Source organism: Mirounga leonina, unplaced genomic scaffold (genome assembly GCF_011800145.1).
Source record: "Mirounga leonina isolate KUSES-001 unplaced genomic scaffold, KU_Mleo_1.0 Mir_165, whole genome shotgun sequence".
NCBI classification, from domain to species: domain Eukaryota; kingdom Metazoa; phylum Chordata; class Mammalia; order Carnivora; family Phocidae; genus Mirounga; species Mirounga leonina.
In genome coordinates, this window is record NW_023270415.1 from 29,563,916 (window position 1) to 29,580,474 (window position 16,559).

The 16,559-nt window shown below is 42.7% G+C and overlaps 1 protein-coding gene and 1 pseudogene across 2 annotated transcripts in view; one reads left to right on the plus strand and one right to left on the minus strand.

Annotated features, from left to right (window-relative positions):
* The window catches only part of TPD52 (tumor protein D52), a 109,180-nt gene extending 100,607 nt beyond the window's left edge, over nucleotides 1-8,573 (minus strand). For both annotated transcript variants that reach the window (XM_035011410.1, XM_035011411.1), the window contains exon 1: nucleotides 8,180-8,573. In XM_035011410.1, coding sequence (XP_034867301.1) covers nucleotides 8,180-8,558 — 379 coding nt within the window. In that variant the 5' untranslated portion in view covers nucleotides 8,559-8,573. The remainder of the gene's footprint in view (nucleotides 1-8,179) is intronic.
* A 6,879-nt stretch (nucleotides 8,574-15,452) lies between these two features.
* LOC118014733 lies at nucleotides 15,453-15,844 on the plus strand (annotated as a pseudogene).
* The last annotated feature ends 715 nt before the right edge of the window (nucleotides 15,845-16,559 follow it).

Sequence of the window (16,559 nt, forward strand, 5' to 3'; positions counted from 1 at the left end):
CCATGCCTATAAGCCCAGGCATGTAAATTAACAGTCCTGACTAAAACCACTATTTTTAGTACTGACTGATTACAAAAGTGTCTTAAGAGAAGACTTAAAGACAGAGAAGGAAGAACTGAAAGCTACTCAGAGCCATGCAAATTACTCCAAAAAAAAATGTCCCCTAGAAAATATTTGCTCCTAATACTGTATTTTGTTAGTAAAAACATTATGAAGGTCCAATATAACCAAAATGAAAATAAAAACAGGAAAAATAAATATTTGCCACAAAACACAAAGGTTTAATAAGAGCATGAGGCGGGGATGATGAGAAGGCCAAGACACACCAAGATCCCAAGTGTAAAAAAAGTGAGTAACAATCTCAAGAGGGGAAGAAAAATGGCTAATAATATATATAGCCTCTCTAGTAAATGGAGAAATTTTAAATGAAAAGAGATGGCATTTTCCCCCACAAAGATCGTAATATTTTTTTTATTAAGGCAATGACATCTGTGCAGCAAAGGAAACAACTTACAAGAGTGAAAAGACAACCTACTGAATGGGAGAAATTATGTGCAAACCATATAAAGAACTCCTACAACTTGACAACAGTAACAAAAACAAATAATCCAATCCATAATGGGCAAAGGACTTCAACAGACATTTCTCTAGAGAAGACATACAGATGGCCAACAAGCATATAAAAACATACTCTAGGGGCACCTGGGTGGCTCACTCGTTAAGCATCTGCCTTCAGCTCGGGTCATGATTCCAGGGTCCTGGGACAGAGCCCCAAGTCAGGCTCCCTGCTCAGCGGGAAACCTGCTTCTTCCTCTCCCACTCCCCGTTTGTGTTCCCTCTCTCGCTGTGTCCCTCTCTGTCAAATAAATAAATACAATCTTAAAAAAAAAAAAATACTCTACATCACTCATCATCAGGGAAGTGCAAATCAAAACCACAATGAGCTATCACCTCACACCCATTAGGACAGCCACTATAAAAAAAAAAAAAAGTAAGTTAATTAATTAAATAAAAATGAAAACAAAAAAACAATAACAAGTGTTGCTGAGGATGCAGAGAAATAAGAACCCTTTCAACCTCCCCTATCCATTTTTTGCTCCCCTCCTCATGCCTTCCCTTTTCCCTTTAAAACAACTGGTGGGAAGCACCTCGGTGGTTCAGTCAGTTGAGCAACCAACTCTTGGTTTCAGCTCAGATCACGATCTAAGGGTTGTTGTGATCAATCCTTGCATCAGCTCCCTGCAGGGTGGAGCCTGCTTAAGATTCTCTCTCTCTGTCCCCGTCTGCCCCTCCTACCCCTCCCTCAGAAAGAAAGAAAGGAAGGAAGGAAGGAGAAAGAAATCAAGAAAGAAAGAAAGAGAAAGAAAGAAAAAGGCAGGGAGAGAGAAAGAGAAAGGGAGGGAGAGAAATGGGGGATAGGGATGGGAACAGGGAGGTAGAGAAGAAGGAGAAAAGCTATGCCAACAGGATTTCTGTTGAATTTTCATCCAAATTGATTCTAATATTCCTTTGGAAATGAAATCTGGCAAGAATAGCTAGGGAAAAAAAATCTAACAATAAAAAGAAAAATAGAGGGGCGCCTGGCTGGCTCAGTTGGTGGAGCATGTGATTCTTGATCTCAGGGTCATGAGTTCAAGCTCCATGATGGGCATGGGACCTACTTAAAAAAAAAAAAAAGAAAGAAAGAAAGAAAAATAGAGTAATCAGGGGAGACAAGCCCTTCCAGGTATTTTTACATATTATGAAGCTACAATAACTTAGTTTAGTTGCTGGGAATGCACAGATAGATCAATGGAAAAGAAAACAGAAATTTAGTATATGACAACAGCAGTATTTCAAATCAGTAGAGGAATAATCCATTATTCAGTGACTGGTATTGGGCAACTGAGTAGCCAATGGGGGGGGGGTTAAGATTCATACCTCGCACTTTTTATCAAAATAAACTCCAGATGGATGAAAGATTTAAATGTAAAAAATAAAACCATAAAAACAGAAACTCAAAGTGAGGATGGCATTTCTAGGAATGATTCAAAAGCTAGAAGCTAAAAATGAAAACAGCCATCCATTAGTATTTCTACTTGGAAAAAAAATCACTATCAAGTCAAAAGAGTGAAGACAAATGAGGGAAAAAATACATTAGCAATTCATATCGCGGACAGAGGGCTACATTCTGCAAATCGAGGGAAAAAAGTACAAAACAGAAATTGGGCAAAGTATATGATCTGACATTTCACAGAATATGAAATATAAATCTTAAACTTACCAAACCACCTTCATATTAAAATATATATATAATAAAACATATGCTAAGGAACCCCTCTTCCCGGTATAGGATAAGCAGAGAGGAAAAAGTGTGACAACACCCAGGCCGAATTATGGAGGGAAGCAGATGCCCACACATCGCTGGTGGAGTAGAACTGGCAGAACGTCTCCCAAGCAGGATTTCGCACTATCCAAACTGAACAGTCACATTCTTCTAAGAATCCTTCCTATAGACATACTGGTACGTTTATCGAATGACTTGCATACAAATGTATTTGCTGCAGATTTGTTTTAGAAGCAACATATCAGGGGAAACCTAAATGGCCATCAAAAAGGGAACAAATCAAATATCACCTTTTATGATACATAACATGGTACACCTACAAACAGCCATTAAAAATGAAGCAGCTCTATACAACATTATGTTGAATAATCTCATATACTGTATTTAAGTGGAGGAAGTCAGGTGCTAAAGGCTTTGTATGCTACAGTTTATATAATATATCCACACACATATATATTCAAATATAAGTGCATGGATACCTACATGCATAGAATCTCTCTGGGTGGAAAGAGTAGAAACTGCTACAAGGGTAGCACTGTTATCCAAGGGAAATAGTCCCCCCCCCCACCCCCGCCCCAGGGGAGACAGGAATGGGAGGAAGATTTACATTTTGCAATCTTTTAGTCCATTTGAATTTTGATCATATGCATTAACTACCTGGTCACAGTAGTCAAAATGATGTTGGAGAAGTATATTTTTAAAATATATTGAGGCTTTTTGTTTTGTTTTGTTTTTCAAAAGGAGTTATAAGGGGCGCCTGGCGCCAGTCGGAAGAGCATGCGACTCGATCTCTGGGTCATGAGTTCGAGCCCCATGTAGGGTGTAGAGATCATTTAAATAAATTAAAAAAACTTTTAAAAAATTTAAAAAGGAGTTATAATATGAAATATTCAATAAGATTATTTTGTGACTTGTTTAAAAGAAAAAATCACCCATAAACCTACTCTGAAAAATCATTATTAGCATATAGGTTTATACCCATCCATATATGTATCTATCCTTTTTCTGTCTGTATTTTCTGATTTTTCTAAAATGAACGATTCACAGCTAACAAAAAGTATTTTTAATTTAAACATTTTTTTAACTTCAACTAAACATTAAATCATTTGATTCCTTGGTTATTTTTCTAATAAAAATACATTGCTAAGATTATGGTTTCTCTACCATATGCAAATAAAATTTGGGAGAGACTTTAACAGTCAACAATTAAAACGGAAATAATGGACCCCAAAGGAAAATAAAATAATCTTAGCCTACAATAAAAGGACTAGAAGCACATAAATTCAGGAGATTTTGCTGTTCTTTTTGGTTTCAAACTGAGAGTATATTTGCTTTTACTGTACGCATGGATTATTCTGTTTTGAGATCCTGCTAAAAGATCACAACCCCTCCTACCACTCAGCTTGTGCCCTAGAGACCAGGCAGGCTGCCGCATAAAAATAAATACAGGAAGTGAATTCCAACAACAAAGACATTAGCACCATATGGAAAGCAAGACTCGACCAAGGAAACCCACAACTGGGGTGGGTCAAACCCTGGGATCTGTGAGCAGACCCTCCATACTGTTATCCATTCATCTCTACCTTTGTTTTACTTTTAAATAAGTGACATCTCACAGTTCTATTATTTCGAAGGCATAATTACAATGCTGAAATTACAGTGACATAGCATTGTGTTACTTTTCTTGCAGCCTTCTCCTCTCCTCTCCCTGAACAAAAAGTTTTGGGGGGGCGGTGTATGTGTGTGTGTGTGTGTGAATTCAAACACAGATAAAATGCACTAACGGTTAAGGGGACTGCCACTTCAATATGGTGTTAAACTACAGGTTACTACTAACATAAGACACTACTCAAGTATAAATATTGATTCAGCACCATAATAGGCAGCCAGGAGGTTTTTTACACAATGTACGCTCTAGTTAGCATGCCACACTACACTTTCAAAGTAGGAAGCACCAGACACATTCAATGTGCTATGCTGGGTTTCTGGGTAAAAACTCTTGAGAGGTACTACACAGTTTATGGTATGTTTTTATTTATTTTTATTTTTATTTTTTTAAGGTATGTTTTAAATCAATTACTGTGGACTGAGCTCTCAATATAAACAGAGTATCATGGGGCACCTGGGTGGCTCAGTTGGTTAAGCGACTGCCTTCGGCTCAGGTCATGATCCTGGAGTCCCGGGGTCAAGTCCCACATCAGGCTCCCTGCTCAGCGGGGAGTCTGTTTCTCCCTCTGCCCTTCCCCCCTCTCATGCTCTCTCTCAAATAAATAAATAAATAAATAAATCTTTAAAAAATAAATAAACAGAGTATCGTGTAGAAAGTCTGGGTACAGGAGAAGTGGGGAAAACAAGAATCTGAGCCAGATACTGAAGAGTATTAGAATACATCATATAAAACACAAGGAAAACTTCTAAAACTTTATAGCTCTGTTAAATAAAAAAAGTAGCAAAGGATAGATTTTGATGACTTCATATAAGGAAGATACAAGGAGACATTTTCAATAAAGAAATGCAGTTAAGACAAGAGGTAGGGTATTTAATTTTACATATAGAGTTGTATGGTTTTTTTTTTTCCTTAAGGGACAGACAGATGCAACTCCATGCATACTAAAAAGTAAGTCAAACAAACCCTAAAATGTTCTTATGTGGCTTTAAGTGCTTTACAAAAATCACAATGCAAGAGACAATCACAGAGTTTCATAAGCCTTCTTTCAGCCAACATTGTTTGGTAGTGAACATGCAGTTTTACAATCCCAACTTCCTCTTCCTTTAAGCAAGAAGTCTCACTGTGGATTCAATGAAGACTGAGCCATCCACTCTGCTAGTTCAAAGACCTTAGATGTAAACTTACCCTCCAAGTCCAACAAGACCTTATTAACAACTTTCTCTAAGCACAGAGTTCTGCTCCTTTAAAATACTGAGGGAAGGGGCACCTGGGTGGCTCAGTCGTTAAGTGTCTGCCTTCAACTCAGGTCATGGTCCCAGGGTCCTGGGATCCAGCCCTGCATCGGGCTCCCTGCTCCACGGGGAGTCTGCTTCTCCCTCTCCCACTCCCCCTGCTTGTGTTCCCTCTCTCGCTGTGTCTCTGTCTGCCAAATAAATAAAATCTTTAAAAAAAAAATTAAATTAAATTAAAAAAAAAAATACTGAGGGAAAAAAATACGAGTAAGTGGGAACCAAGGGAGGACATCAGAGGTTCCAACAGCCGGAATGTGCTCTTGGTCACTTTTCCTTTCCATCTCTGGCAGTCCACAAACATTTCTGAGCACCTTCTTTGTGCCATGGGAACATAAAGGTGAAAATGCAAAAGAGATAGGCAGATGGAACCAAAAGTGTAAGGAAAGCCCACGTGGCTGCAACACAGCAAAGCTGAGTGAGCCAGCTGACCTTCCCAAGGCAGGTGACTCATCTTTCATTCTGAGCTGAGTCTCCAAACTCCCCACTTTAAGAGGATGGACTTCCCTTGCCCTCGAGGAGTAACAATTAAAAACAAGAACGAACACGACTACCAAGGAAAACATCTGAAAGTTAGAAACAGAAAGACTCCTCTTGTAAGCCAAAGAACTTATAAAATATGTCTTAGCCACATACATGAAAAACTAGTCCTACAAAAACCACACAAGGTGCCATCAGCACAGAGGTACTAATGACTGTGATTCTCACCAGCCAAACTAGAATACCAAATCTAATAAAATTCGTCACTCCATTCACCTAGTCAAACAGCTATTTAATCTAGTTTGACAAGTACCAAACACAGCTACTCTAAAAACACCATTATGTTAAATATGACAATGTAAGGCAGATACAAATATGCATGTTTACATGTTTGACACCCCGGACACACTCATTAAAAGACAGAATAATACTGGCTTACATGGTGGCTCCTAGGCCTTCTCCTAAAAATACATTTAAGATCTGAGATGAGCTTTCTGACTCAAACATTTAAATATCTACCATGTTCAAATCACCATGTTACCCAACCATGGACAAAGATGAAGTACATGCTTCTAACCTCAATAAGCTTAAAGTCTAAACAACATGGGGGCATATAATATAGAAATATGATATATTACTTATTGTACATATATACATATACAATTACATACTGTATATAATGTTTACAGTATAAGCACTTATATGTTAAGTGTGAATCAATTTGAGGGGTGGGGAGAAAGGAAGGGCTGGAAGGTTCCAAAGATCCCTACAACTTATCAAAAGTAAAATACAAAATAATATATATGGAATATGGTTTCATTTACATAAAAAGTACGCATAAAGGCAAATGCAAAGAGTAGTAAGCAAAAATTAAAACTGTTGTGTTTGAATTCAAAATATAAGCAATTCCTATCCCCACTTCCTAAAATTTACCTTAACATTGTTAACCTTTTTTTTTAACCACTTATGTATCTTTTAAAAAGCGACCACGCGGGGCACCTGGGTGGCTCAGTCGATTAAGGGTCTGCCTTCAGATCAGGTCATGATCCCAGGGTACTGGGATGGAGCCCCGAGTCCAGCCCAGCATAGGTCTCCCTGCTCAGAGGGAGTCTGCTTCTCCCTCTCCCTCTGCCGCTCCCCACCCCCACATCATGAGCGTGCCCCCCCTCAAATAAATAAAATCTTAAAAAAAATAAAAAATAAAAAGCGTGCCACGCAACTGTATTACAGTTACTGGGTTATTATCACAAAGATGAAGCAATATTTAAATATTGAATATTTAAATCTTTAAGCCATGCCCTCCTGTTTACATCTCTCTTAAACAATAATTCTAGGGGCGCCTGGGTGGCTCAGTCGTTAAGCGTCTGCCTTCGGCTCAGGTCATGATCCCTGGGTCCTGGGATTGAGCCCCGCATAGGGCTCCCTGCTCTGCGGGAAGCCTGCTTCTCCCTCTCCCACTCCCCCTGCTTGTGTTCCCTCTCTCGCTGTGTCTCTCTCTGTCAAATAAATAAATCTTAAAAAATAATAATAATAATTCTAGTGGAAACAATTTGACTTGAGATACTGTTTTCAGAAACAAATGCATCCAAAGCAGTAGTAATGAGACTATGGGGTTTCACCTTGATGAGTAAAAGACGACCCTTACTATGAAAAGCTCCCCTCCCCCAAAATAAACCCACAGACACCAGAACATAATTTAGGGACACCTCTCATGTTACATATATACGCCCAAAACCATCGCCACAGGATCAGACGCCACCAAAAATCCTACCCACGTTAACTAGAAGAGGGCAGAAAGTCTCAATATTGGAAGGGAGGGTGGGGGCGTAGTCATGTTCCCCTCCTGAGTGGCGAAACGACCCACTGTCGTCAGTTCCTCAGTTTCCACCAGTTACAGGAGCTAGCTGGACAGTATTCCCTTCGCGCTGCCTTCTACCCAAAGCGCATCACGGTCCACAGCCCCAGCTCCGCGAGCCTGCTGCCAGCCCCTCCGCCGCCACCCAGAACCTTCTTTCCTTCTCTCCCTCCCCACCCCCTTCTCTGTCTCTTTCCCTCTGTCTCTCGGTCTCTCCGTCTGCACGTCTCTCTCTCTCTCCCCTTTCTCTCTCTCTCTTTCTCACACACACACACACACACACACACACACACACACACAGTCGCGCGCGCGCGCGCGCACACGCGGCCCCATCAGCCCGCTCCGCCCGCCAGAGCCGCTCCCTGCGGCTCGGCCCCACCAGGATGCCAGAACCCGATCCGGAAGATGCAACTTGAGGAAGGCTCGCCTCCCGCTGGGGCGCCGGCCGGGGACGCGGTGCACCTGTTCGGGCGCCGGGCCGCCTGCAGCCCGGCGCCGCGCCCGACCCCGCGCCAGCGCCCACCCCGGAGACGCCGCGCCGGCGCTCCCGGCGCCCTCACCTTGCTCGCCGCGGTCCATGTCTCCCGCCCGCCGCCTCGCGTCCTCTGCGCCTCCGCCGCCTGCAGCCCGTCCCGCTCGGATCGCACGCACGCCCGCCGCTCCGCTCCGCACCGCGCCGCGCTCCTCCTCGCCTCCGCCCGCGACTCCCGCGAAGTCCCCTCCCCCGGAGGCGTCGGGCGCGGCGGCGCCGCCCGCCCTCGGCGGGGAGCGCTTTCCCGGGGCGTCACCCAACCACCTGACCCGGCCGACCTGTGCGCTCGGCCACGTCGGCGCGGCGGGCGGCGCCCGGCGAGGAGGGCTGGGCGGGCCGGCTCGCGCCCGGCGGAACTCCGGCGCCGGGAGGGAAGAGCCGGGTGGCGAGGAGGTGGAATCGAGCATGGAGGCTGCGTGCAGACCGCTCGCGAAGCCGGCTGGCGTTGACGTCCCACCCTCAAGTTATTTATAATATCAGAAGTTCCCTCGGAGGCATGGAAGATGCCCTTTCTCTGCCTCCGCAAGCACCTGCTCTTGTGTACTTACTGAGTAGAAAACGCTGGAAGGTTCCTTAGAAATGCCAGTGGCTCTTTCTTCGCTTAGAGTCTTCGTAGTCTCCTACTGCCGAAAACAACATCCTCGGATATCTTCAATAACTAGCAAAACAAGCAAAGGGGGAGATTACAAAGAATCTCTCTTTTCACAGACATTGCGGGTTTTTCGGTGACAAATTAGGAATGTATTTTGAGGCTTCATAGTCACTGATCAACAAACAGTTCGAAGTTCCTGGAATAATACTTTTTTTTTTTAAAGATTTTATTTATTTATTTGAGAGAGAATGAGAGAGAGAACACATGAGAGGGGGGAGGGTCAGAGGGAGGAGCAGACTCCCTGCAGAGCAGGGGGCCCGATGCGGACTCGATCCCGGGACTCCAGGATCATGACCTGAGCCGAAGGCAGTCGCTTAACCAACTGAGCCACCCAGGCACCCAATACTTTTAATTATCATCATCTGCACTCTGTCTTCAAAGTGGTTTTTGCAGGACGCCTGGGTGGCTCAGTCGGTTAAGCGTCTGCCTTCGGCTCAGGTCATGATCCCAGGGTCCTGGGATCGAGTCCCACATCGGGCTCCCTGCTCCGCGGGGAGCCTGCTTCTCCCTCTGCCTCTGCCTCTCTCTCTCTATCTCTCATGAATAAATAAATAAAATCTTTTAAAAAAAAAAAAGTGGTTCTTGCATTTACTCGTTTCCCATAGAACCACTTTGAATATGTCGTTCTGGGGGGGTACGTCGAGCTTCAAACTCAAAATACGCCCTAATCGGAGCCCTACGAGCTGTGGCCCAAACAATGTCATACGAAGTAACCATAAGCCATCTACGTCTGCGAGTGAAGCAACCTTCCGTTTGTGTCATGTACCTGGAGACTCTGACTTGACCTTCATCTTTCAGCATAGTATAGTACTCCACACGCACTAGGCATTTATTAATATACTTTAAAATTATCCATAGGTACCTGAAGCGACTCCACGTCTCCTCCATGCCATTGCACTGTAAGCGAGGTGTAGCTCCTTGCCTGCGTCTCCAACGTCTTCTCGGTGAAGTTTATTCTGTGTACCCCAACCAGAGAAGATCTCTCCTCTTTGATTTCTCCTACTCCCACTGCGCTTGGCCTTCTCCCTGGTGGCACTGACCTAGCATTCATCTCTCCAGCCAGCCTGCTACGGCCATAGCTTTACGTGTTTCACGGCCCTAAGTTAGAACCTAGTAGCTTATAAGCTAGAAGAGGTCAAGGATCATTTTGCTCACCTTTTCATCCCTTTCATTAGACCATGCATTTAATAAACATTTTAAGTATAGCTTTCAGGTTTAAATTTTAAAACAAGTTATATTGGATTCACTAACAATCTAGTGTTTGTAACAAAGAGGTACAATGATAGGCTTTTTTTAAAGTGATTTTTTAAATGTAAATTTAAAAAAATTTTTTAAGTGATTTTTTAAATGTAAGGTAAATTTTGGCATTGGCAGAAAATTCTATAATCTGGTAAAGAATTTTTTACTCACTGCTGTTTAGATCTCTTGTACAGAGATAAAAATCTGGAGAGATAAACTCTCAACGTATAGACTAACTTGTAGACACATAAACAGCCCTTGAAAATTGTGTTGTTGAAAACAGTATTTATTCTATTTGTATCTATTTAATATGCTAGATGACTTTAATTGTATGTTGGAAGAAAAAAATGCCCTGGTTTCTTTTTGAAGAATTTAGTTGCTTGTTCACATCTGTGGCAGAGATGGCTAATAGCCTACCCAATATCCAGTTTTCCCATGTTCCTTCCTAAAAACCCAAATATTGTTTGGGATAGCAATGTGTACAGCTGAAACCTCACTGGTCACTTCAGGCTCCCTTGCAGCTGGGCATGCCTCTCTGACACATTAGTGACCAATGAGATATGAGCCAGGTTTGCCAGCTGGAACCTTCAATAAATCATTTTAAAAGAAGACAGACTTGTCTTCTTTTGTTCTTCACCCTCCCCCTTCCCACCTAGAAGGGCAGCAGCCATCTTGCAAGCATGCGGAAGAAAGCCGCAAGCAAGGATGGCAGAGTAGAAAGGCAGAAAGAACCCGGGTCTTCAGTGGCATTGTGGAGCTTCTTACAGGAATAAAATAAATGCCTGAGTTTTTAAAGCCATTATAGTTAGTTTCCTGTTACATGGAGACAAAAGCAATCTTAACTGATGCAATGTTGCCATTTAAAAATCCCTGTCTGGCCTGCACCAACATAGGTGGCTTCATGCAATCCTGAGCCTTAGGCAAATATTAACTTAATTTTCTGTATGAGGTTAAATAAGCACTGTTCACTCCATAAACAACCCAGCAAATGATATTTCCACATAAGCCTGCTTTTCTCTTGTGTCTTCCTTCTACTTAATTTTTGTTCCCTGACAAACAGAATCTACACTTATAACTCACACTGTGTTACGTCTGATGTAAACAGAGCTTATGTTTTAGCACTCTGAGGAATCTCTGGAGAATAGCTAGCACTTAAACAGAGCACCTGGGTACATTTAGCTGAATCATCCCTTAAAAGGCTCACTCAATACAGGAGAGAGACACTAGATTTACTTTGTAGTGTTGTTGTTAATGGTGACATGGATTTTTTTTTTCAAATATCCATCCATTGGTGAAATTTATACAAGGAAACTTCCCCAAAAGCAAATGAATGAAGCAAATGAAAATATTGGAAAGGATAGAAATAGAAGCTCTACATTATAAGTGGAAACTTCTACACTCTGTCCTCATTGTCCTCATTCCCCATCAGATAGCCAGCAGAAAGCACACAAAATGTATGGGTGGTCAGATGCTCTCTGTAGACCCACTCTTCTCATTTGTGGGGCCTGGAACAAGGGTACAAATGGAGGGCCCTGGCTTTCTCTTCGGGCTCCGTCTTTTCACCTAGGGCTCTGTCCTATATCCATGTGGGCCTGGCATGCTTCTCTGTATGAGCAGCTTAACCACATACCTCTTCTTTATCCACCCCTTCCCATCAGCCACCCCATGGTCATACCTCTGGACTAGGGTTGCACTCAAAAAGACTCTCTTGGGGAAAAGGCCAAAGGCCCGGAAAACATAGGTTGGTTTTTTTTAAGATTTCTTTTTTTTAATTTATTTATTTGACAGAGAGAGAGAGAGGGAACAGAAGCAGGGGGAGTGGGAGAGGGAGAAGCAGGCTTCCCGCCAAGCAGGGAGCCCTATGAGGAGCTCTATCCCAGGACCCCTGGATCATGACCCAAGCTGAAGGCAGACGCTCAACAATTGAGCCACCCAGGCGCCCTGAAAACATAGGTTTAGATGGGAGATTTTTGGACCTGCAGGTACACAGTGCATGGTCTATAAACAGGGTGCAGGAATGGATGGGTATGTCCACTTGGCACCAAAGACTCCTCACCCTGAGCTGGGACACTGGTGGGCAGTCTCTAAAGCCCGGGGCCCAGTAAGGGAGTCCCCAATAGCTTGGGTCTAGAGTTGCCAGGTAGGATATGGGACACCCAGTTCAATTTGAATCTCAGATAAACAACAAGTAATTGTTAGTATAAGTATATCCCCTATAATACTTGCAACATGCTTATACTAAAATAAATTATTCATTATTTATCTGAAATTCTTCATGGGGGCCTTTTATTTGCCAACTCTCTCAATCCAAAGTGTTCCTAAGGGCAGTTCTGGCTCCCGGATTAGTCAAATAACTGAAGGCATATGAAGGCATATGACACCACAACTTTGAAAAAAGTGATCATATTCCAGCAGAAAGAGAGACTCTTAATGCTTGAACTGTGCAAGTAAACTAGATACATATACTGGGGGAGGGTTTGGAAGCCCAAGAAACCAAAAACAAGTCTTGGAGAAATATTGATTTAATGTCTGGTAATTAATACTTAATTGCTTAAGAAAATATCATGACCATCTATATTCTCAGCCATGTAAAAGACAGACTGTGAGTATGAAATAAACACCTTATAAAATGTGTAAAAATGGGGGCGCCTGGGTGCTCAGTCGATTAAGCGTCTGCCTTTGGCTCAGGTCATGATCCCAGGGTCCTGGGATCAAGCCCCGCATTGGGCTCCCTGCTTGGCTGGAAGCCTGCTTCTCCCTCGCCCTCCACCTGATGCTCCCCCTGCTTATGGTCGCTCTCCCTCTGTCAAATAAATAAAATCTTTTTAAAAAAATAAATAAGTAAAATAAAATGTGTAAAAGTGGGTATTGGCAGGAAAGAGTACTTCATACTAATGGAAGGGAGACGTGTAAATCCCTGAATGTTAACAGAAAGTGATCTCACTTTATTGATTTGGGCTATGTTAAGAAAAGCCATAGACCACTTAATCTTCCTTGTATTTTTTTTTTTTTAAGATTTTTTATTTATTTTTCAACAGAGGGAGAGAGACAGCGAGAGAGGGAACACAAGCAGGGGGAGTGGGAGAGGGAGAAGCAGGCTTCCCGCAGAGCAGGGAGCCCGATGTGGGACTCGATCCCAGGACCCTGGGATCATGACCTGAGCTGAAGGCAGACACTTAACGACTGAGCCACCCAGGCGCCCCCTTGTATTTTTTTTAAGTCATTTTGAACTCTGTGTGTTTATCAAGTTACATCATGGGAGCTGGGTGGGGAGGGAAGAACAGGGGGAGCCATAGTTCTTTTTGCCCTGGACTCTCCGCCATCACTGTTCTCAAATATTTTCATCTGTCCTTTAGACTATTGTATGGTATAAACTGTATCAATTATATGTAGATCCAATATTGAAGTGACTTAACATTTGTACATTTTTCTTTTTCTTTTTCTTTTTTTTAAGATTTTTATTTATTTATTTAACAGAGAGAGATACAGCAAGAGAGGGAACACAAGCAGGGGGAGTGGGAGAGGGAGAAGCAGGCTCCCCGCAGAGCAGGGAGCCTGATGTGGGACTCGATCCCAGGACCCTGGGATCATGACCTGAGCCAAAGGCAGACGCTTAACAGACTGAGCCACCCAGGCGCCCCATTTGTACATTTTTCAACTGGCATCTGACTCAGTGACCCGCAGACAATTTCATCCCTGCAAGGATGGTTAGTTTTCCAGAGCACCAGTGCCCCTCTCCTAAATGGTGTAGGCTAGAATGGCAAGTGCCCAAGGTCAGGGCCAAGGAACAGAAGTCTGTGTCACTTTCACCAAAAATGCAACTCTGCAAGGCCAGATACAACTCAGAACACCTGAGTGGATTTAGCTGCACTCTCACTTAAAAGTAATCACTTAAAACCATCACCATTCCGGGCTTCTCAGGCTCACTAGTCACACCTCTAAAATTAGGAGGCACGCATTGGGAGAAAGATGGCACATTGCGCACATTCATTCACTTTAAAATTTTATTTTATTGAGATATAATTCACCTACCATAAAGTTCGCCCTTTTAAAGTACATAATTCAGTGGTCTGAATGAACATTCATTCATTCTTACTTCCTCCCCATGCTACTAAAATTACAATAAAGAGATAAATCCACAAGGACAAATAGGAGTTGAGAGGCTGTATCGTGATAACTGATCTTGCAGATCTGAGAAAGCTGGTTGCTAAGCTCGCAGTAGGGAAAGCCAAGAAGAACCTAATTCTACTACAGAACTTCCAAAACCTCAAGACTTGACACCAGGTATCTGTGGATACAGAAAGTGAGGTTCAAACCAGGAAGATTGGTTGAAAGTCTACCTAAAAAGGAATTAGGTTGGGGCACCTGGGTGGCTCAGTCGGTTAAGTGTCTGCCTTCAGCCCAGGTCATGATCCCAGGGTTCTGGGATTGAGCCCCACACCAGGCTCCCTGCTCAGTGGGGAGCCTGCTTCTCCCTCTCCCTCTGCCTGCCGCTACCCCTGCTTGTGCTCTCTCTGTCAAATAAATAAATAAAATCTTTCAAAATAAATAAATAAATAAAATAAAAATAAAAAGGAATTAGGTTTCAATTCCCTCCCTAGCTCTGCACAGAAGACTGAGGTGATTTCTCTAGGGAAGGAAACTGGACAATCTCTTAGCACAGGACAGTAAGTACATTTGAAGGTGACTTCCTATTGCAAGCAGAGAAATTCATTAGCTGTTTACATCATGAATGGTAAGGTTTCCCATCTTCCCCTTCCTTGGTTCCCAGAATGTGGACAGCCAGGCCTATAAAAGCAAGAATACCTAGAAAGCAGGGGACTGAAAGATCCATCTCTCAAGAATTTGACCAACCCAAGAAAAACAAAACTAAACTAAAATGTTGATATTGAAAAAGCCAGATCACCTTACCCTCAAACCCAGGACCTACAAGTCTTGTTCAGGAACCCGGAGAGACCGATCAGCTACTTAATGCCCAATAGCAGGCAGCCCCAAACCAAGAGATAGTTTCACAATGGAAGATAGGGACCAAAATAAACACAACAAAAAGGCAACTTACAAGAAACAAACTACACAGGGAGAAGAAAACAAACATTTTTTTTTTCTTAACTGTCATTATTACATTCAGAGAGTAAAGATATCCCAAACATGAAACAAAAATTTGCTAACAAAAAAGAACAGGTGCACCTGGGTGACTCAGTAGCTTAAGTGTCTGCCTTCAGCTCAGGTCATGATCCCAGGGCCCTGGGATCGAGTCCCACATCAGGCTCCCTGTTCAGTGAGAAGCCTGCTTCTCCCTCTCTCCCCTCATTTTTAGTTCTCTCTAGCTATCTCTCTCTCTCTCTCTCTCAAATAAATAAATAAAAGCCTGCCCTTTTCCTCCCCGACTGCGTGAAGCTTGGCCGCCATCATGAACGACACAGTAACTATCCGGACCAGGAAGTTCATGACCAACCGACTACTTCAGCGGAAACAGATGGTCAATTATGTCCTTCACCCTGGAAAGACAACAGTACCTGAGACAGAAATTTGGGAAAAACTAGCCAAAATGTACAAGACCACACCAGATGTCATATTTGGATTTGGATTCAGAACCCATTTTGTTAGTGGCAAGACAATTGGCTTTGGCATGATATATGATTCCTTGGATTATGCAAAGAAAAATGAACCCAAACATGGACTTGCAAACATGACCTGTATGAGAAGAAAAAGATGTCAAGAAAACAGCGAAAGGAATGCAAGAACAGAATGAAGAAAGTCAGGGGGACTGCAAAAGCCAACGTTGGTGCTGGCAAAAAGTGAGCTGGAGATTGGACAACAGAAGAAGTAAACATGCTGCAGTGGCTTTATCTGTGGTGATTGTGGAGATTTTTCATGAGATGATTAATAAACTAAGAATGTTAAATAAATAACCTTAAAAAAAGAACAAAGAGTTCCTAGAAATTAAATATATTATAGTGGACATTGAAACTCCTGTGCTAGGTGGAATAAGGATTCTCAAAGATGTCGACATCCTAAACCTAAACAAAAGCTAGGGATTAAGGTTAGAGATTTTGAGATGGGGAGATTATTCTGGATTATTAGGTGGGGCCAATCTAGTTATATGAGCTCTTAAAAGCTGGGAACTTTTCCAGCAGGAGACTGAGAGATGCCATGATAGAAGGAGAGGCAGGAGAGATTAGAAGCATGGGAAAGATTCCATTTACAGTTGCTGGCTTTGAAGATGAAGGAAAGGGGCCATGAACCAAGAAACGCAGGTAGCATCTAGAAGCTGGAAAAGCCCTTAACTGACAGCCATCCAGAAAATGCAGACCTCAGTTCTACGATTTCAATGAAACTGAATTCTGCCAGCAACCTGAATAAGCAAAGAAGGATTCTTCCCAAGAGCCTCCAGAAAAGAACATAGCCCTCCAGATATTTTGACTTTAGTTCAGTAAGACTCATGTTAGACTTCATTTTTTTTCCCTAAAGATTTTTATTTATTTATTTGACAGAGAGAGAGAGAGAGAGAGAGCAG